This window comes from Folsomia candida, unplaced genomic scaffold, assembly GCF_002217175.1.
Source record: "Folsomia candida strain VU population unplaced genomic scaffold, ASM221717v1 Fcan01_Sc002, whole genome shotgun sequence".
Lineage (NCBI taxonomy): Eukaryota > Metazoa > Arthropoda > Collembola > Entomobryomorpha > Isotomidae > Folsomia > Folsomia candida.
This window is the reverse complement of record NW_019091194.1, coordinates 16440351-16456399: the sequence shown is the minus strand read 5'-3', so window position 1 is coordinate 16456399 and position 16049 is coordinate 16440351. Positions and strand designations below refer to the sequence as shown.

Genomic DNA, 16049 nt, shown 5'->3' with positions numbered 1-16049 from the left:
TGGATTTCCTCTAATGAATTTAACGAGTCACAATCTAAGCTTACATAGTCAGCTCATTCACAACCTTTCATCCTTGACGTAATGAACTGGATATTTATGACATGAGAGAAGGTGTAATTATGTGTATTATGCATGTCCCATATTTCTTGAGAGCACGATGGCCAGCAGATTTACGACACAAGATAATAAGGAATGCAAACAAGAACATGATTACAACCCCATTTCTCATCTCACAAGAAAGAAAGTGAGTGGAATGTCCGCCCCGCAATAAATTCAGATCAGTTTTTTCCCTTTCCAGTGGAGATAAGCATATCCAAACAATAGTGTACATGAAATGGGAACGAACCTGGAGGGTAGTCTGGAGTCGCGGGTTGTCGAAGGGAATAACGTGAAAACTTAAAGGTTCCCCGGGGACACTTTCGATCAACATCAGATTCGAACACTGCAACAGGAAAAAGTACAACGGAACATGTTATTATTATTGTGATCCACGCACATTATCATATATTTGGATCCTTTGAATTTACATTTCCAGCATTATTATGCACTATTTGTACTTATTTTCATTACATAGGACTTATTGAGGCTAGTTGCAGTTTGGGGCGAAATCTGTATCTCTCTCTGTCTGACACTGCCACCAAGGGTTCTGCGGTGATGGTGGGAGGAGGAGGGGAGAGAACAACTTGGAATTAATGGGTATCGGCCACACAGCCAGACAGCAGAAAAAAAAACTTTGATAAGATTCAGCCGGTTTTCTGCTGCAGCAGCTTCTACAATTTTCTCCCTTCATTTATTTCTACTGAAAGCTTTGCTGTGTTTGCCGTGTGGAATTGTGCTGTTGTGTGAAAATGTTATCATCAAATGTTTCTTCTTCGTCCACAACCACCAGCATCAGCTTCCTACTTTTTCTACAGATTCGTCATATATACTTACTACATAGATATTTGGCGTTTATTCCTTAAAGCGAACTTGCTGGCACCATCAACCCACTCGCCCACCCACTACCGAAGGAACATGCTCGTACACATAGCGGCTCCTTCCTGACAGCGAGTTAAGTAAACTTGATAAAATAAATGAATTTATTGACAGTTGATGGAAAGAAGAGACATTTATCTCAGGGTTGGGCGTTGGAGTGGAGTGCCGAGCAGTATCAGAAATCTGGCCTGATGGGAACACAGACAAAGAACTTTGTAGAACTGCATGGGGCATAACTTTGGCAGAAGTTTCATCCTGATAGCATTTTGCTCAAAGGAAACTTTAATTGATTTGAAAACTTATCAAATTCTTAGATTCGAAGGTGATGTGATATCTCTCCCGTATTTCAGTTTCATGACAATAAATAAGATCTGGTAATGCAAATTCAACTTGGCTCCTGCTGGAAAACACGGCGAAAGTTGCTTACCATGATATGGGTTTTGTGGTATAAGACCCCATCCTCTTTTTTCTTTGTGATTAGAACCATTTTGTCGAAAAGGAAGACATGTCGGAGAGCTTTGCAGCCGAAAGCACGAAATGTTCCTTCTGCACATCTGCATAATTAAGGATCAACGGGTTATCAAATGTGTACGGATTCTGCACATATTTATTTCACATGTATGTTCGGGCAACCGACAAATCCTCGGTTTGCAACTACTTAAGACGTTTTTTGTATTTCGTATTTAGTATGCGAACCGAGATGATTTGTCGATCGGACCTTGTAAATATTGAGTTATATGATAATATTATGCAGTTTATAAACTTACAGTTCTCCATAAGTAGTCAAATCCTCGCCCTGTAACATAGTAAATTTTAGAACGTCTTCCATCGTGCAAGATTTACGCTCAACAAGCATTGAGAAAATAGTACAATTATTTCAATTCATTGAAATGTGCAATTTCATCCTACGAAAAATATGGGCCGACCCTACAAAAACTGCACATTGTCTGCAACGAATAACCTAATCAACTCGATTACTTTGAATGTGAACTTTCTGAAAGCCTCCACTCATGAACTTGCATGTATAGCGGAAAGTATAGAATTTGAGTCAAATGTCGTCAATCTATGGACATTCATTGACTACGAAATAACGGTCAATGTCCAAAACTTGAAGTTGTTTTGCATATAGTTGACTGTTTGTGATACTCCTTTCTTATAAATGGAACTGTTTATGCCACTCTACGGGATTAATATCAATATTGATAAGCCATTAGACTAAAACTCTTGACAACGGTTTTATGACCACAAGAATAAGATGTGACGCGGGGATTTGTAGCGAGAAAAGACAAAGCGTCATTATGACTTTTCTCACCGCATAGCTATTTGACTAGTCACCAGCTACAGAAAACTACATCTGGGGTGAAGATTTTATGTGAAAATGACTCAATCCTACAAAAATTTTGAAGACAGCTCATCCTTTTTTTCCTTTAAAGACTTTGGAATTTCAGGCAAATCTATTTATTCCACTAATTGCTTCAGTGTATGCGTCGCAAGGCTTTTAAAACATTACAAGTCCATTACCGCGGCGTTCAGAGGAACAAAAGGGTTGAGTGGTGTTAACACTAGTACATACATACGAAAGATGATGAGTGAAGTAAATATTCTGGTGATGCAAATGTAATTTGGAATTTGAATTCCTCTGTCCAAGGGAGCTCAGGAAATAATTTTACCACCGCCACTCCTCATTTCTTGCCGGATTTGTTTCACCCTTTCAACAGAAATCTTTCCATCTTCATCACACCATCCATGAAATATGCGTATGAATAATAAAAAAGACCCATCAAAATTAAATCCAAGCGCTTATATTTGATAAACTGTGGATGCAAAAGAAGGATTGGTTCTGTCATCAAGGCAAGTGCGAGAAATGTAAATTTATTTCTGTGTCAAAGTAGAATGTCCAGCAGAGTGAGTGACCAACGCTTATGTTTGTAATCTCATCACCGCCACCGTTTATAAATAAATGGGAACACAGTCTTGAGCACGAAAGTGAATTTGATCTCTGAAATTTGACACGACCAACTTTTGGTAGTTGTGGTTGTTACAATAATCACGCTATCCAAGTATTTATTTATATCTGCTGATCTCCTCAAGTCACACAATGACCACTCATCCTGGGTTCGACTGACCAGGACCACTATACAGTTGCCTGAAAAATGTTCTCCCGTCGTCTCGTCAGTCGTATCAATTTTAACAAATTTATTCAGACACGAAGATGAGATGTAGCGAGCCTCAAGACATGACATGATGATGAAAAGTGAAATTCAAAGAATATTTATAAATCATATTTTACTTATTAACATACAAGCACTTAAGGCGTATAAATAGATAGTAAAAGAAGTCAGTGGAACCACTTTGAGCTGGGTTTTTGTTAGAAATTCCATTTGCGGTTGTTGCTTACCTGCCATCCGTACAAGAGCGATTGGATTTCCTGGACCCTTACGGCGTGCTCATGTTTTCTCTTCATATCGTTGATGTGGTGCTAAAAATAAAACATCAATTATGATATAATATGATAAGAAGTATAATGATAATTATATTAATTATTCTCACTGCAATGTTCGTCATGGCGGAGAGGGCTTCCACAATCGTTTCATGTCCCTCCGTCCCAGGCTCGTAGTGCTTCACGATATTCTGTAACCCATTTCGAAAACATGTCATAAAAAATGTTCTTGAAGTTAATCGGAGATTCGTCGTAATTTAAAGGCTACTAGCGTATAGCCCGGCCAAGGCCGGGTTCTAGAGTTCCAGTGGGGGTGTGCCCAAAGCGAAAAATCCGTCATGCTATACTTTAAATAATTCCCAGTGGAGACTTCGTCGTACTACATACATACATCAGAGTGAGGGTTTGCCCCAGTCATACTGCATTTTAATTAACCTGGTCACAGTACAATTTGATTTCCCCCTGTGGGAGTAGTTGAATAGCTAATTACTTAAATTCCCGTCGTGTGGGAGTAACTGCATAGCTAACTATTTATATTCCCGCGCTTCACGCTCCCGTTCAGTTCCATAAACCCCAACTTCTATAATTAACGTCAAACTATTGACGGATTCGGATTCAGCGTCAAAAATACATTCGAATTGATATGCGACATCACGAATAAGCCATATTTGGCTGCCACGGTCACGGGAAGGTCACGGGGGCCTCGGAGGTCAAAACCATTAATGGCGTTGGATTCAGCGTCAAAAATACATTCGAATTGATATGCCACTCGCTGTGGGTGGAGTTTCTCAAACTAAAATAATTAATTAATAGTGTTTATCACGATCACTTATCATGATAACCACTATTGATCAGTTGATGTATGTATGGGGTAGCAGTTCATGCATTCATGCATGCAGTGTTTGCTCCGCTTCCTTCTTTGTCTCCTCTACGGGGCGACTTGCATTGACTTACGGACCGACCCAGAACTTAACACTGTCATTTTATGGTAGTGATTTCTTTCTCCGCTCTTCTCCTACAAGGAGCCTCTTCTCGTTCAGAGCTTCATCATCAAGGCATCTGAACAGGCATCCTACCTGTCGTCACATCATTCCAAAACATTTTTCTACCCACTGACTGACATCCAAACCCCAACGGCCATTCACAAAATCACGCATCATCATTCATTAAAGATGAGACTGAAGATGAGACTTTGTCCGTCTCCTGTCTTTTTCATATCCAATTTTGGAATCAATCCACACTGTGAGCATAAATAAAGGAAAAACTCAATCCTTATGCATAGCTAAGTAAGTGGAAGACCCCAATTTTACGCAGGGTTATTGTTAATGGTCCACTTTATCACAGTGGTATCCAAATCAGAGATGACATTGCCGTGAAGAGTTACACTCATTCTTCCTCAGCAGCATGCACATGACGATGATCATGATAAAGACAAGACTTGATAAGCAAGCAGTGACATTCAATATTTTATTTGGTAGTTTTTTTGTCATTTAGATTTAGCTCTTAACAAGCGCGTAGCTTGTTCATTTATTTAAATGTGTACATGGCAAAAACGTGACTGGCCTGTTCTGGTTGATAAAGAATTTAAAAAATGAGGAGGATAGTTGGCTATTCGAGAATATCTGCAATGTCAAGTCTATAATTTTGGTTCATAATTTAAGCCCAATTCAAAACACTGATTGTTGTTCACCGCCCAGCTAACTCGCGACATGACACCCAACGTTCAAATGTTATGTGTGACCCACCATCATCGCCCCGTTAATTCAACAGAACCATGTTACGATGCTTGTTGGCAGTCAAAGGGGTGGTTAGATGGTCATTAGCTGCATTAACTTTTTCGTGTTTCCGCTCATCATCTCTGGTTTTTTACCATAAATGTTAGCATGCGTACACATGTGCGAGTAGAATGTGTGCGTTCTTTTATGAATTTAAATTTAGGCAATTCGGTCTTGACAAAGGCTGCGAGCTACACAAGTTGAGTTCAGGAGACGATATGTACTTATGTTGTTTGGCTAATGGGATATTTGCTTTGATGACGACGTGACTGACTGACTGAGTGAGTGACGAGATGAATGGCTAAAGCTTACATACTCGGCTGTGAGTAAATTATTATTTTGTGTGCAATGTTAACAATGTGAAAACCGCACATTCGACTTATTACCTGAAGTAGGAGATGGTATTTTAAAATCCGTTGAACAGGTTTTAGGAGGTAGGACCCCAATGGCAATGAATGACCCATCACGGACTGACGCTCTCGGAATAACTTGCTTGAATGCCGCATCATCTCCGTTAGGAGTGACATTGTCCTGCAAAAAAATTGGAATATCATCATTTATATCGAATTTCAAAGTTTTAACCCCACTTTTTAACAATGACTATGCTTAATTATAATATCGTTTCGGGGGACACGGCATTCGATGATTCGTTGTTTTTTAATTATCTATTTTTGAATCTGGGCCAAAATATTAAGATTAAATTTGATAACCATTAATCTCTTTTCAGGATGCGATAAACAAATAAGCAGCAAATACTATTTACATATTTTTGTGGTCTTTGCTTTGTTAGGGAGACATTATAAGCATAATTTAAAGCTCATGCAATAAGTATTTGCTGCGTGGATGGAAAAAACGTGAAACTTGTGTCTCTCGTCTCATCTGCTACATATAAACATTTCGAAGGAACATTAGCAAACAAGAGGCAAATGGGAGATGGATTTCACTTTGCCACGAGTCTCGAGTTAAGTGACACAGATTGCAGTTAAAATTTCAATTTAACATTTCCGATTTAGAAATATGACAGCCAGACAATGAGCATGACAATACAATTAAGAAGACGATAACAGTTTAGTAGTCGAGTTTCAGTTCCCCTGCACATCGTGAAATAATGATGTATCTTTAAAACTAAAGTACTTGTCTCGTTGTCTGCGGTAGATGCGACGGTGCTCTCCGTCTCTCAAGGGTGCGTCCTCCTCGCAAAGATTAATGATGAGTGGAACTTTTTCCTGCGGAAAGAAAGTGCAAGTTTCTTTCGTGACGATGAAAATGCTTGGGAACGTAAATGTTTGGGTTCTTTTTTGAGCATTGTAAAATGTTTGCATCATCGTAGGTTTGGTTTTAGAAGACGACGTAAAAAACAATTTAAATTATTCTCAATTATTATGCTGGTATGCTTTGAATTGAATAAATGGTGGATGCCAACAAGTCATAAGTATTTTTTAAGTGTGTGAAGCAACACCTCTAAATCTCTACGTGTGTATGTTTTTATGCATGTATGACGAGCACGTTAACCTATTGCCCATTATTTACATATCCAGCCCAACAATTCGACCTTATCTTAACTGCCACCCCACCGACAAACGTGTCTACTTTGACGTAACACTATTGCCTTTCAAACGCTATAAACTCCATTTAGTTACCCATTTCCGTCACCTTCATGAAACTATGCATCCAGCAACCATTACTTAGAAAGTGTTTACGACTATGCGCCCCCAATTTCCAGGCTTATCCTCAGTCTCAAATTATCGAAAAACCAGGCAGACATTATCCTCGTAATTATTATTATGAAGACGGTTCTCCCACGCCAAAGAGGCAGATCTCGCCTCCTAAAACAACCCTTTTCATTACAAGCGACATTTCTCTTTGATAATTTGATACTTTACTCGCTGCGGTTCAGTGTGGTGCTGGCTGATGCTGTTAAGGTGGAAAATCGCCGGCTCTAACAACCTCTAAAGGCTGAGAACGCAGGGATATGTGATACAAAGAGCACCAAGGACTAAATTTTGAAATTAAAAAAAAATCCATCCCCCTCTCGATGGGGTGTCTGGCCCCGAATGATGTCTGCCTCACAAAATTCCATCTGAACACTGAAAAGCAATCAACTCTCTCATTAAACCCGTCGCTCTTTCTGAGGCTCATTATATGCAACCCATAAAGGAACATGTGGCGATGATTTTAACACTGAACCAGGTAAATTTAACGCTTTCACCGGGTGGTGGGGACAGAAGAGCTGAATGAGTTGAACCAAAACGAAAATAGAACAAAGATCGTCAAGTTATTATAAATGGGATCATGTCGTTGCAGAACTCCCATTTGCTGTTTATTTACACGGAGCACTCTTGGTGAAAAGTACATAATCGTTGGAAAGTATGAAACAAAATTACTGCAACTGGATAATCTTTCAGTGAGCATTATTTAATAGAACACACGATCGATGCAGCACTTTGTCTTCCTTAATACGCTCCACTCCAACAAATCGGAAAATAAATTGGTGGTGACTGACAAAAGGATGCGTATTCCTCCCCTACCTTAAAAACTAACTTTCACTGCATTACATTGCTCAAACGAAATTTGGATGGTCCTCTGGAAAGTAAATGTATTATCAAGTAGTTATTTATGTAACGCCATTTTATAATTTTGCCAGTATGAAGGAAAAAACAAATTTTTGTCGGTTTCATTGTAAAAGGAAATGAACTTGCAAATAAATTTGGAATTCATTTCCTATGGGTTGAAAAAGGATGAAGCATTTCGCTTGAATTTGCCAACATTAGAAACTTAACTTTCGTCCTTCGTTTCATACTTCGTACACAAATTCTGCAAAAATACGGCACAATTTGTCAGGAAACTTAAAAAAATTATCATTATGCATGCTTAAAATTTAAATAAGTTAAGACGGGAATTTGAGCACTCTATTTTCTGTATGTGTGTATTAACTTATTATTACAGACGCTGGGTTTTTTGGTATTTTGGCAACTCCAGCCTAGGTCACTGCCACGAAGCTCTAAAAAGTGAACAAAGCCCAGTCGGCATCCGAATTTGCAATCTCATTCTCATCCTGAATCGTCTCACCTCCAAAAAGATTGGCTGTCTGAAGTAATACGCACAATAATATTTTGCACAGAGCATTTCCTTGCAAAAAGCACAATAAGACCAAACACAAAACCCCTCTTGGTATCCTGCTGCAATCGTTCCATTTCATCCAACAATGAAAATAAGATTATCAAAATGCTTTACAATAAGAAAATTCGCATTAAGATGAAATTGAACTTAAAACTTGCTGGTGCAAATTATGGTGATTAATCATTTCATCTAAAAGTCATGCAAAGAATGCAAGTTTAGTGCAGCAGAGTTACTCAAAACAATTTGAAATGAGGCAACAACCTCGCGAATTCCTCTGCATTGTAAACATATTCAAATATTCCTTGAATACATACATAGTATGTACCTAGTAGTAGTTAGTATATGAACCTGTGTAATTATTTAACTACACAACACTGCTACTGCTACACCACACAACAACCTGTAAACGAGCTAGCATGGTTTTTCACCTTGCAAATTATTTTTCGTATGTCCATGTTCGTACAGACCCATCGGTTTCTTTGACTAATTACAATGTTCGCATGGGCAAAAAATCACGACATTTGCAGCTCGTAAGATAATAACAAGCTCTTCAGATTAACAGCGTAACATTTACAGTTTCTCCTCGTCGTGAAATCTTCTTCCAACTTCACCAAGTTATTGTTATGCATTATTGCATTTGATAAGCAAGTATGCACTTCTTGCCAGATTATGCAACATGATGCAAAAACTTGGCAAGAGAGTGAAGGTGGCGGAACAAGTGTTTCTGGGTGGTTGAGCACAACAATGCAATAACATTTCTAGATTGACATTGAATTTGCACGCCATTTATTTCACGAGAAGGAATATTTTCATGTTATGCCAATCCTGGCTACAAAAATTAACTACGGTTTATTCTCAAATGCAACTTGATGCAAAATCCTGTCAGAAGAAATGCAATGTGAATCTGTCTTCGTGAGATGAGAGTGAAGGGAAGTAATCAGGAAATCTGTTTGGGGAGTCTGCATTCAAATGTGTGTCCATGAGTCTCGTCTAACGAACGAATTCCGTTAATCTCCGCAATCTTTTTAAATTAAATAATAATCTCGAGATGAAAATTCCGCAATTATTTGAGCACCCTCTGTGTAGGTGGTGGTTAGTCCAGGGTGTTAAAAACAAATAAAAATCCACAATTAAATATTCCTCCAATGCCATCGGCGTGGGTACTAACATTTATTACGTAGTTGTAGTCTCAGGAGAAAGGAAACGGATAAATAATGAACTTCTTACCGAGGATAATTAGTGCAGTATTGAGTGTAGATTGAGAAACCTTCATTCTTGGTCACAAAGCACTTTGCAACTTCCACCGGGTTGAGACCACAGACTTCTAATCGTTCTAAAAATTCACTGAAAAAAAACAACAAGAACATATTTAAATACATGTTACGATTTTTCATAATTTGTTTATAAATTAATTAGTTCAAGTCTAGTACTAATATCATGAATTTTATAATGTTAGATTTTTACCTGTTAAAATCGTAAATTTCCTCAATGTTGCTGAAGAGTTCTTTGATATCGTCCAAGGCCAAGGCCTCTTCTTGCTGAATTGTCCAGTAATTTAGGTAACCCTGAAAGTGAAAGAAACCCATCAGTCAGTTTTAGTTTAATTAGGCAGCACATGCAGCATATGGATGGACATGATTAGTGACCAGAACATATAAGTAAATATGTACGTAGGCAGTAATCATGTTGCAATTAGGACTATGTATTTATGGTTTTATGTTAATTCAATGTAAACTTTTATGTTAATGAAACTCGCTGATTATTACGATGTTGTTTTTCATATTCCATGTTTTGTCTGGCCGTTGTTGAAGAAGTCCTTTGTGGTTTGGTTTGATGATGCAAATAATGATTTGTGCCATCGTAAAAAATCTAATCACGAGACTCAAACAAAGGAATAATGACACGATATCAAGAACATGAAACCACAAATTGACTGCTCGATACATACATTGATGCGTGGAAGCCATACTGAATTAGTTTGAAATTGTACGTTCCTCACGCAATCCAACCAAGAATAATAAGGGACGAATGACAATGGAAGCAAGTCTGGTGTGATGATTTACTGTATCTCGCCCAAACCAAATGCAATCAAATTCCACGGTACCGTACGTACAAGGAGTAACGAATAAGGGATGAAGCAAAGTCGCATTTAATTCTGTGTGCCTATGAATATCGAGTTATCTACTGGCGGCTGGAGCGTCTGTTCGTTTAGTATTCATAGAATTTCTTATTCCATTTCAAATATCTGCAAACGAGATAAGGCGAACCACACAATGGGATTTTATATGAAAGAAATGAAGGCAACTCGCGCAGATTTATTCATATAGAAATATATCGGACAGACGAGTTTCCAAACTTGAAATGACACCCTTGAGACGAGGACTAACAAATCCCATTGAATTCAATTTCCCAAATTACAGATTTGGCAGCATCAGGATCATATCAGAAGCACTTCATCTTTTACAAAGGGGTTGTTCGACAGGACAAACTAAATAATGTTTTTGACAGATTGAGGGAAAGTGAATCCATATATTGCACAATAAATTTTGAAGAGTTTTTCACATAGGTTTTCGTGTAGTTTACTCTAATGGATGCATACATATGTATAATAATTAAACATTCCTCAATGCATTCCTCACTCAATAAAATGTGCTGGGCAAAAGTGTATAAAATGATCTAAGTTTATAAAAAAGGTCGCATCATACCCCGTTTAATAATGAATGATTCTTTGTCTCCAGCAGACACAAGAAGAATTAGTGTGACTGAAACCGTGAAAAATTGAAGTTTCATTTCAAATTCTTGTTCTTCTTTGAGACCTTTTTTTAACTTAGGACTCCCACTCTCTTTTTATAACGCGTACAGTTGAAATCACAGTAGGGGACACGCACTGGTGTTATTATTCCAGCAATTTTTTTTTATTTATTTCTCACCCAACAGACAACAGTGGGCCAGTTTATCTACGTCCTTAATATATATAAACGCATCCGAGACGAATTTCTGAGAGAGTCAACATGATAGTGACACGTGCATTGCGTGTAAATGATGGATATGAGCAGCCGAGGTTAAGGTTTTGAATCGTCGGGAAAGGATTCACCAAACGAACCACATCCATCTAGAAAAATTCAAGCATTGCGTCCATGTCCTACCTCATTTCATCCCCAGAATTCGTATGCATCCCGTCGCATTATCCCGCTGCACAAATAAATCACATGCCGCACTGACAACGACTGTGAAGCACATTCTCTTCTTCACAATGCCTCCAGTTTACAGATTCTAAATCCATAAGCTCGACGACTCCTCTTCAGAGCCTTCCTCATAACTGTAATGCACACATGCATTACAGTCAATTGTGTGAATGCATTCATTTTCAATGTGCATCCTATTTACGGATCAACACAATTAAGCGTTCAGCAAAAACCAACCGCACTTTGCTTTTAATCTTGTGGTTCAACGCGTGCACCATTGTATTCACACTTCAATGTTGTGGTTAATTTTGCCGACATGGACTCAGGGAACAATATGCGGGATAAGTACGTATGGGTACGTATGTATGTATGCAAGCATAAGGCAGCAAAGTGCAGGGCAGATGAGATCATAAATGCAATTTAGTAGCATAGCACCTTAAGCACAACGGAATAAGTGAACCCCAGCGTTATAGCCACCCCATTCATTTACATAAATCCCAGAGAGAATTGAAATTCGAAACATTCAAAACATTATTATTGTCACTTCCTTCCTTCCTTACAAATTCATACTGAACCGAAAGTGCCAACCAGCCAGCGAGCCACAAAGCAGATCTGTCACATGTGTAAAAGTTGTTGGAGAAACAACAAACCGGTGACAGAGTTGTGGATCATTACAACAACTCAGTTTTGCTGGAAGCAGTGCTACTTGACGTACAATTGAGAAACAAGTTAACTGACTGAGACAAAACCAGTATTGTCACATGAAACGAGCATATTGAAATGTTACATAACCTAAAATAACGGAAACGGTAATTGTGGACGGAGCGGGCACGGAGGGGTCCAAGTCATTACGTGAAGCTGAGAGTAAAATGATGTTTGTTTCCACCAGAAGGGGCCCAGCACAAGACATTATGACACTCGTAAAAATTCTAACCCTTCCCATTTATGCACCACCCTCGTATATGCCCCATCACCGCTCTTCCCATGTACAACCACACCAGTCCAAAACTTTAAAACTCTCAATCTTTCAAAACTTCAACTTAAACCAGTTGACTCTTTCTTTCCTGGAAACTGAACGATGAACTTGCCACATTATTTTAAGGTACGGAGTATGTAATACATCTCTTGAATGTTTCTTAAATGGGTGCTCGACTGTCTATCCAGAAAACCTTTTTCCCATTTTTGTCCTTTCACTGACTTGAATCTTCACCAGTGTCATAATTTATCCAAATAAATTCGTGGGAGATGATACGGCCAGACTTATCTCACTTATCAAGATTTTCAACTTTTCCCATAACTTTGTTTCATCCTTTAAAAAACCTGTGACTGGAGTGAACAAAAGGTTTGAATCTTTTTTTGATGAAACAAATGGCTATTTGTACCACCATTACAAGCACCGTTAGGGATCGACAAATGCGCTTTGAACAAAACAACAGACCTTTTTCTTCACGATTCGTCTAAAGTCTTAAAAATCAAGAAAGGAATTGCATGAATTCTCATACCAATAAATCACCACCTCCATCAGACTCAAACCACCAAAACCCAACCCCTTGTTCCTTCCCTACCACCCAAAATTCGTTCTCAAATCTAAATTTACAAAATCAATGTAACATTTCCTATTCTTTCTTTCGTGTAACGTATTATGGAAAACTAAAATGTCGAAGTTATCAAATAAATATATCGAAGGTGGAACATCCTTACACCCAAAATTACTCGGAAAACCTTGCAATTGTTATAATTGATTTCATTCCGCTTGCACTTTATCATTTTTTCCTGAAAGCAATCGTTTGTGCATTACTTTGTTGAAACTTCACACTTCAGGGCAAACCCATCCATCTTGTCAAAGTGAAACCAACCAAACTATGTAAAACACGTATGAAACGCACCACTAATGATTTCTTTCCTCGTCAAAAAACAAACAAATAAACAAATGAAAACGAAATCAAGTCAGGTTTCAAATCATATATTTAGCTCGGCTTAGATAATAAAACAGTCGCTGCTAAAATAAATGCAACGCAATCCGCGGCTCATTATCACTTTTAACCTTTGCGTTGAAAGTTGGATATCGAATTGCAAGCCTTCTGACGACGATGGCGGTGTCTCCCAACCTAGACTGAGACCAAATTCAGTACCAATTTATCAGGAACTCATCGACATCCATCATTCCTAGCAACAGCCACAGACAGACAGAGTTGCGGTGTAAGTACCGCTGCCATACAATGGCCATTCATAAAAGGAGACAAATATCACAAGCAACAAATTTGTTCCTGACCCTTGAAGACGAGACGAGATGCACGGATTCAATTTCAGTTTTCCTTTCGTGTTCTTTATTTACTTTGTGCAGCGGTGGTGCAGATTGATGCATGACTTCTGTAATTGGTAGTCAATGCTCAGCAAACAAAGCGTCTCCCAATAAATTATAACCATTCGATATTCAATCTCAATTTCGTTCTTCGCATATGCACAGCATGATAAATAAATAACTGCTACCCTTTCACTACCACTGCTACCCCAACGATATTAATGTTGACGGATGGGCTTGGCTCCAAGTTACGTGACTGTCAATCAGAATCGGAGAAAAATGTGGATTGGTGAAACAAATTAATAGTTTGGACACTAACGATCAATTTCAATTTAAGATCAAGTCTCTCTCTCTTTATGAAACAGGGTCCCGTTTTCCTTGTAAGTAATTATTGCTACCGACATAAATAATTGGGAGATTTTTGATAACGTAGATCTTAGCTTTTATCTTCAATGGTTATTGCAAAATTATGGGTGACATGCCAAATCACGTTGCATAACGTGTATTGTAGATTACAGAATATGATCGATTACTTCATGAGTTTCTCACGAGATCCATAACTCGGCTCACTCACCAATTACATATTCTACAAGGCGAGCTACTTATTACCACTGTCTGACTGAGAGTACCCATTATTATTTCATTAATGCGTCAAAAAGATGCAAAAACCATTTTTTGTCCACTCTCAACAGAAGTTTGGACTATTGAAATATATTTGAAAATTCAGCTGAATAATTGATACTGAAAGTGAGTGTCAAGTGCCATTCATTATTAATAAAGTTTTGGACCTTCAGACAATCACACTGCCAGACAAACTCTCACGCAGACAAAAGAAATTAATCCACGTCAAAGCAATTGAATTTCAAAGAGTGTCAGTAACTCTCCTTGTCTGGGAGCATTTTCCCATTTACGACTTGGCCCAACATACAAATATTCGATAACTCGAAAGTTTTGAAGCCTCTTTTCCTTCCTTGTTGTTGGTTTATTGAATAATCACTCGATACAGTCAAGAGATTGTGTGGTGGGTATTCGAAATTTTAAGCAATTAACTTCTATTCTCATTAATCGTTCTTAATCGCCTTGATTGAAATTCATGAACTCATCCAAGAATTACTATGCTTCATTTTCACCCGATAATATTATTGAAGCTGAAAGTTTTAACTGTGTCGTGCTGCAGCCAGACTGCTCGACGAACCAAAAGACAAATGAGAGGGTGCCTGACGATATGTGAAATTAATGACTGTAATTAATATTTCTGATATCTTTGAAAACCCTAATTTCTCATCCCGTCTTCTTAATTCTGGCTCCCATAAGCTCAATCATGGCAAAACCGCTATTTGCCCATGTAACGATGAACCAAAGGTGATCTTCTGTTGTCCCTGTTTTCTTGGATGGTTTGCGAGGAAGATCACTGCAATTATTGCACCAACGCAGCATGAGGCTGACCTGCCGTACACGAGACGAATTCCCTTTCGTCGTCGTCAAGTAAATCTCTCTTGTTTCGAGAGGACATCAATCCAATCTGTCTTCATAACTTTCCCAGTTCACAATTGGTCTCTCCCTCTCTCACCATTTCATTTCAGTAGCAGCCGACACATCCATCAGTCGTGCCCTTTATTGAATGAAAGAATAAAAGCTATCTAACGTTACCACCACGGCACTTTCGATAAATTGCGCAAGTAAATCATTCCATGACCATTGCATCTCTTCCCCAACTCAACGCATGACCAATTCCGTCCCTATCTCTCCTTTTGTTGCAGAGTTGTTGTTCTCCATTCCTGACCTTTGACAAGTTGTTCCATTTTGACCCATCCAGTTCCGATCAATGTCGTTCATTAAGTGGCTCATCCTTCCTTCCCCACTTTCTCTCCGTGCGTATTGATACCCCTCATTTTTGTCAAATATCAATTTCCACCAGGATGAAATTGGATGGGCAGGATAATATTATGACTAACTTGAGAGCCAATATGTGGCGACTTTCGACAGAACTGAGGATCAGAATAGTGAGACCACTAGCATAATAAATAAGTAAGGATTTGTTAATACGTGAAGGTGGTCTATTTATTGAGCGATTTCAACAATAATCTATTGACAATAAATACATAAATCTTCCCACTCTCTAGAAAATAAAATTCGACTTTAGCTTTGTAGTGAGTGAGGTAAGACTGCATTCCCTACTAATTCTTCCTGAGAGGGAAACAAGTAGTGAAGCCAGGAAATGTGAGAGTCAAGTTGGGGTTGTTTTTGAGACG

The 16049-nt window shown here is 38.5% G+C and overlaps 1 protein-coding gene across 3 annotated transcripts in view; it reads right to left on the bottom strand.

The window, feature by feature from the left end:
• The window catches only part of LOC110842908, a 98596-nt gene that overhangs the window by 9597 nt on the left and 72950 nt on the right, over nt 1–16049 (bottom strand). For all 3 annotated transcript variants that reach the window (XM_022088778.2, XM_035848000.1, XM_035848001.1), the window contains exons 4-11: nt 9775–9875; nt 9538–9654; nt 5577–5721; nt 3526–3606; nt 3374–3454; nt 1743–1771; nt 1403–1529; nt 347–442 (exon numbers count right to left, since the gene is read on the bottom strand). In XM_022088778.2, coding sequence (XP_021944470.2) covers nt 347–442; nt 1403–1529; nt 1743–1771; nt 3374–3454; nt 3526–3606; nt 5577–5721; nt 9538–9654; nt 9775–9875 — 777 coding nt within the window. The remainder of the gene's footprint in view (nt 1–346; nt 443–1402; nt 1530–1742; nt 1772–3373; nt 3455–3525; nt 3607–5576; nt 5722–9537; nt 9655–9774; nt 9876–16049) is intronic.